At 36.5% G+C, this 6,000-nt stretch overlaps 1 protein-coding gene across 4 annotated transcripts in view; it reads right to left on the bottom strand.

Moving 5' to 3' along the window:
- Window positions 1-1,119: 1,119 nt before the first annotated feature.
- Window positions 1,120-6,000, bottom strand: part of LOC131038524 (uncharacterized) — a 31,348-nt gene continuing 26,467 nt past the window's right edge. For all 4 annotated transcript variants that reach the window (XM_057970968.2, XM_057970969.2, XM_057970970.2 and 1 more), the window contains one exon: window positions 1,120-1,723. In XM_057970968.2, the coding sequence (XP_057826951.2) occupies window positions 1,373-1,723 (351 nt within the window). In that variant the 3' untranslated portion in view covers window positions 1,120-1,372. The remainder of the gene's footprint in view (window positions 1,724-6,000) is intronic.

Raw genomic sequence — 6,000 nt, 5'->3', positions numbered from 1 at the left:
GCACCTGATGCACGGCGATGGCTATCCAGCAGACAGAATGGCCTTGATGTGACCATTTTGTGTTTTTCAATTTATTTTTTAATAACACAAAATGATAAAACAACTGTGTTGTGTTTTTCAACTTATTTTTTGAAAAATACAAAATGGGCACAGCAGGGCCATTCTGTCTGCTGGATAGCCATTTCCCCTGACGTTATCTCCTGCTGTTCATCAATCCAAGGTGGGACATATTTTTGGATTCACGTGTTGTATTGATCGGTTTGCAATTTTCTTTTTAAAAAACCAGTACTATTTTCCTTGTTCATTAACTCTTCCAATAGACATCAATCTCCAATTTTCTCCAATATGATTCCTCTTAAGGCTTCCCAATGAATTCCACCTCATCTTTCTAAGGATGCTTGTAACATTTCAAGGCTCACGTTATGTGCATTCATTTACTTCACTGTTGTTTTCTTTTCAGAATTATCCTTTCTGTGATTCTCTTTTATCAAAGACTGATTTCAAGATCCAAGTCTTGAATATCAAGAATCACAATGTCTTTAAGTTCACATTATCATTATCTGAGTCTTGCTTCTACTACACTACAATGATGTGCGTGAACTGTCTAACCTCCTCATTTTCTTGCTGCCACATAACCCAACTCTGCTTACTCAATTACCACCCCATGGAACTGAAACCTCCCTTTTACTCTGCTTGGAGATCCTTTAAACCTGTAATATTCACATTAACCCAAACAGCATCTAGCATCTTACCCAAAATAATTATTAACATTGGAATCCATATCAGAGATAAATATCATCGTCAAATGGATCCATCATTTCAATATCTCCATATAACATTATATAAGGTTAAGATTGCATCTTAATCCAATGTCCATAATTTAGGTGAATAGGCTTCCATCTACCACATTAATCATCATAACCGGTGCTTACAGAATCATGCTTCTAAATATTCTGATTATAGATTGATTATTAATTTCAAGATTTAACAGCTGACCTGCAACCAATCAAAATAAAGTCCAATGGCATAGACATCATCCACAGATGCTCTAACCAGATATACAGGAGGATGTCTTCCCAGTAGAGTATTAAAGAGAACACCTTTGGTCATTGTTCTACATTTCATTCCAACAATAAAGTCTTTTCATAGATATAATGTTAAGTAGTTTTGATCTTCCTAATCATTTCAAGATAATTTACTCAACAACAATTATAGATCGCAAATTTACAAAATGTCAAAAATGTCATTGAAATGAATTCATTTGTAGCCTACATAATTTAAACAATTCATTTATTTCTTCTTAGCATTAAGTAAAACTATCATATATACTTTATCTGAACATAGCTATTAATTCCACATTCTTACTCATCTTTTATTGAAACCCTTGGACAAAGGTACTCGTTCTATAAGTAACACCATTCATATCCTCTATGATCCATTTCAACTCTGTCATGTCAGTGACCTTAAAATGAACATATTTTGAATTATGCCCATCACTCTCTCTAACATCATCCTCATGCAATGTACCTTCAGAAAGTCTTTTAAACCATTTAAACAGTCCTAGATTGTGATTTGATTTCTTGGAATATCCAACATGGGATAGTTCCTTTCCAGTAGAATTCACATCTTCAGGGCATGATAGGTTTCTGACCTTGCAGACAAAGAATTGTGAGTCTGCAATTGCCTTCCGTAAAGATTCATCTTGTGCATCGTCAGCAATGACCTTCAGGAAAAATAAGGCATGATCCTTAAACATGGATTGTGTCATAAAGAAAAATCTCTAACTGCATTAAAAAAGTTAGAAATGCACCTTTGAGCTGCATTTATGCACAAATTGCATCAACCACCAATATGAAAAATTAAATTTATTGTAAGTATATGCATTCAAGCTTTTGACTGCAATGTATTCTTTGCAATTGTAGAGACTCAAATTTAGTATTATATGAATATTTGCTGCCCACGATACCAAATCTACCTTGAAATTCAAGAATATAACAAGCACAAAATATATAGCAGCGAGTGAGGCAGTACAGCTGACAACAAGAAAATGAAGCAATTTTCTGCCAAATGAAGAAAACATTGATGCATGCCGAGCATGCCGAGAAAGCATGACATGCATAATGATAAAATAATTTCAGTAACTTATAATTTCAAGGTGCTGTAAAATATATACTTTAAAGGCATCAAATCTTTTAGGGATTACCTTTGCATAACCATAGGTGTTGTCTCCCATTTTGAATTATTTTACATCATGCTTGAGCAATAGCTAATTGAGCAATATCTAATGTTTATAAGGTTACATTTCGTTGAGTTTCAAGAAGCATAGCCACCTTACTCTCTAAATCAAATACAGTCCACATTGAATATTAAAAGTATTTTTAATCAAGAAATAAAAGCTTACTCTAATAAAGTTCTTGCCTACAATTCTGGGCCCGGTTGGGCTTGATGCCTGTTTCCCATGCTACATATTTATTGCAGAAGTTTTTAGGGTCTCTCACACTTTGGGTGTTTAGATTTATTTTTAATAGCTTCCAAGTCTTTGTCTTTGGCTATTAATGCTGCAGAGTTTGGGATTGGAACAGGTAATGAAGTCACCTGCAAAGAAGCCTCAAAAGTTTGTCCCAAAAGTATTCCACAAGCTATGGGCTCTAAAAGACTCTGAATGTTCTTCCAGTTCTGGATTTGTGTTAATGCATGCAAGTGGTTAGAGCAGTTTATTCCATTTAAAAGTATGATAAGAAGCTGGCTAAATTGTGCTTGGAGATCCTATGGACTTAAACTGGATGCTATCCAATATTACCCAAAGGATTTTTGCAGATGTAATCCTTTGGAACGGACTTGATATGTTCACAATTCATTTTTTATTTTTTTTTCTCAATATACCAGGGATTTTGATGTGTCTGACGACCAAGCTCTTAAGGTCCCTGTGTGGGCTGAGTTTCCTGGTTCGCAGTTTACCTTGCTGGCTGTTCCTAAACAGTATAGCCTCCTCCCTTGGAAGCATGGGCTACGTTGAAAAAGAGAAGTTCTATTCAGCTCACTCACAATGCAGGATCTGCATGGAATTAGACCTCTCCCAAGATCTAAAACAAACTATCGATATACAAATTGGTGACATGTGCCATGTGCAACATGTTCTATACGTCAATTTTCCCAATACTTGTTTTAGAATGCAGGATCTGCATGGAATTAGACCTCTCCCAAGATCTAAAACAAACTATCGATATACAAATTGGTGACATGTGCCATGTGCAACATGTTCTATACGTCAATTTTCCCAATACTTGTTTTAGGTGTCAAAAATTTGAAGGTAAAATCCAATATTGTCCTTTAATCACCCAAAAGTCAAAACAAACCTGAAACCAGCAAGTGAAATAATTTAGAATGAGGATGCTTGAACCATGGTTGGCAACCACAAAGGTGGTTGCAATGGGCCCAATAAAGGCTCTCAATCTAACAATGCTCAAAAAAATAATAGTGTGGCTTCCAAAGCCTCAACACTGGCAGTTCAGCCTTGGCATAATGCCAATGACAAAGCCAAGTATGTGGTTGTGGCCCAGTCAGTCCCCACTAGTTCTTCCCGTAAACCATCAAAGGAAGTTAGTAAGCCCTGCTACTTTAGAACTCCACTCTGTACAAGTGTTTTATCCTCTACAAATTTGGTAGTTCAAACCTCGTCTCAACCATAGGGTATTAGGTGTTCACACAACACTCATCATAAGGTGAAGAAAGGGAATATATCCCTGAGAAGCAGCATATACAATTTGGAGGCCTTTCTCCACAAAATCAAAGCCAATTTATGCATTAATAGTTGTTCTATATTACAAGGGTTGGAGTCTGAGGAAATGTCCTTAGACCCTCATTATTCATGAATTGCATCTCATGGAATATTAGTAGTGTAACAAACCCAAACTGCAAATGCATTATTCAATTGCTTGTTCTTGGAATGATGAAGTGTTGAGCGATAGTGAATGATGATGTTTCTCTAAGTCATCTATGCCTTCTGCTATGTTTTCTTTCTCAATTTCCTGGTAATTTTCACAAGTATCCATGTTTTGTAGAATTTCATGCCCCGATGCTACCAAGCATTGATCTTCACTAGCCACTATCCTGCTGACTTGAACGTCTTCCACTATTTCCTCAACTTCCTTGGAGACAAGGTTACCTTCAATTGTGACATCTTGATTACTTAGCTCATTAATAACATCTTCTTGCAATTCATTCAGCAATGCTTTGGGAGGTCGAAGTTGATGGTGAATCATGCCTCTTGCATCAACTCGTCTTGGAACAACGTTGGCAGTGATTCCTCTTCAACTTCTTCTATGAGATCTTTCAGCGCCCCCTCGAAAAGCATGATGATGATGATGTCTTTGAGCGCACCCTCAAATTGTTCTTCATACTTCGGCTCACTTGTGATAACTTGTAGTTCTCCATTCAACATCTCTATAGGATTGTCTTCCTCTCCAAGGACGCTTGCTATTTTCTATAATTCATTCTCAAGGATCTCCTTTTGTATACGGAATGAACATTCATCGAGGAATTCCTCCTCTCGCAATGGATGTGAATCACTATCTTCCTTGATTGTCGGACTGACAAATTGATCATCATTTACCACTATACCACCAGCTTGAACATTCTCAATTGTTTCCTCAACTTGCATTCCAATGTACTCTTCTTTAGGTGTAAGGTATGGAAAGCTATCCCTTGCAATACATTGATCATCAAGTTGACTTGTGTTATCGACTTGCAACTGGCTTCCTCCGTTGTCGAATGATATAGCAATGCCTTGTTCTTGCGTTCTTCTATACTCATCAGCTGCAAGGTAGGCACTCCAAATCTTGTTAGTGATGCACTCATCTAATACCTCAGGTATTCCATATTGACGCTTAACTTGGTTGATAGCCTCCTGACATAATGGGCAAGTAAATTCAAAATGAGGTTCGCCGTGAATCCTACACCACCAAAGTAGCAATATCCTTTCCAAGCACAATTCCCCGTCGAGACTCAACTGATTTTCAATCATCCCCTTAAACCTTGTGAAACTGTCATTGCATTGTGGAGCACTGAAACTGCCAGACACTATGAACTCCTCTGGCTTAGGTATATTCCAAAAGAAGATTTTCCCTTGTAGTGCTAGCTGAATTCTTGACAAGAATGTCAAGCAATGCAGCTCATCATGTTCATTAGTCTCGTGAATTCTACACTACCTTGGGAATGCAAGTTCGAACACACTGAGTGGATGAAGTTGTGCATTCAATCTCCACCAAGTTGTAGAATATCAACTTGATGGGAATATTGTCATTGATGCCAAAATAGTGATACTCAGAAATATATGTATACAGTAAATAGCCAGCAGTGATCAGAGCATATTGACTGAGAATATAAAGTAAATAAGAACAAAATGAATTGACAGTATACACCAGGTTATATATATGACTGTGTATATGTTCTTTGAAGACAATTAATCCCTATGCTAGATTGTTGAAAGACAGCGATCAGAGGTTGAAAGCACAGCGATCCATATTTAAGGCATATAAGACAAAACTTGTCTAATTCAAATAGTTGAGAAATTTTGTCAAAAAGCTGAAAAAATTGGTCTTATTCAAAAACTTGGAGTAATATTAATATAACAAAAGAAAGAGAGAGAGGCAAAAATCAGAAAGTGTCAAAATTATTTTTGTCTTATTTAAAGACTAGCCAGCGGTCACTTTCGTAAAGAAAAAGGCAAGACATATAAGACAAAAATTTTGTCTTATTCAAAAAAACAAGTCAGCAACTTTAATTTGTCTTACTCTAAAGACAAAAAGCTGCAATTAGGATTGAAAAAGGAAAGGTAATTATGAGAATACGTGGATTAGTCAATGCCACGACTTATGAAAAGAGTACATCAACGGTTTGATTCTTAATCACCACGGGTTGATTTAAGCCGCGTCTCTTTGATGATCAAAAGATATGTCCCATTATATGAAGTAATCTATTTTGAAGTGGTGCGATTTAAGG

This window comes from Cryptomeria japonica, chromosome 10 (assembly GCF_030272615.1).
Source record: "Cryptomeria japonica chromosome 10, Sugi_1.0, whole genome shotgun sequence".
Lineage (NCBI taxonomy): Eukaryota > Viridiplantae > Streptophyta > Pinopsida > Cupressales > Cupressaceae > Cryptomeria > Cryptomeria japonica.
Note: the sequence above shows the minus strand (reverse complement) of the source record. Positions and strands in the feature narration are given on the sequence as shown.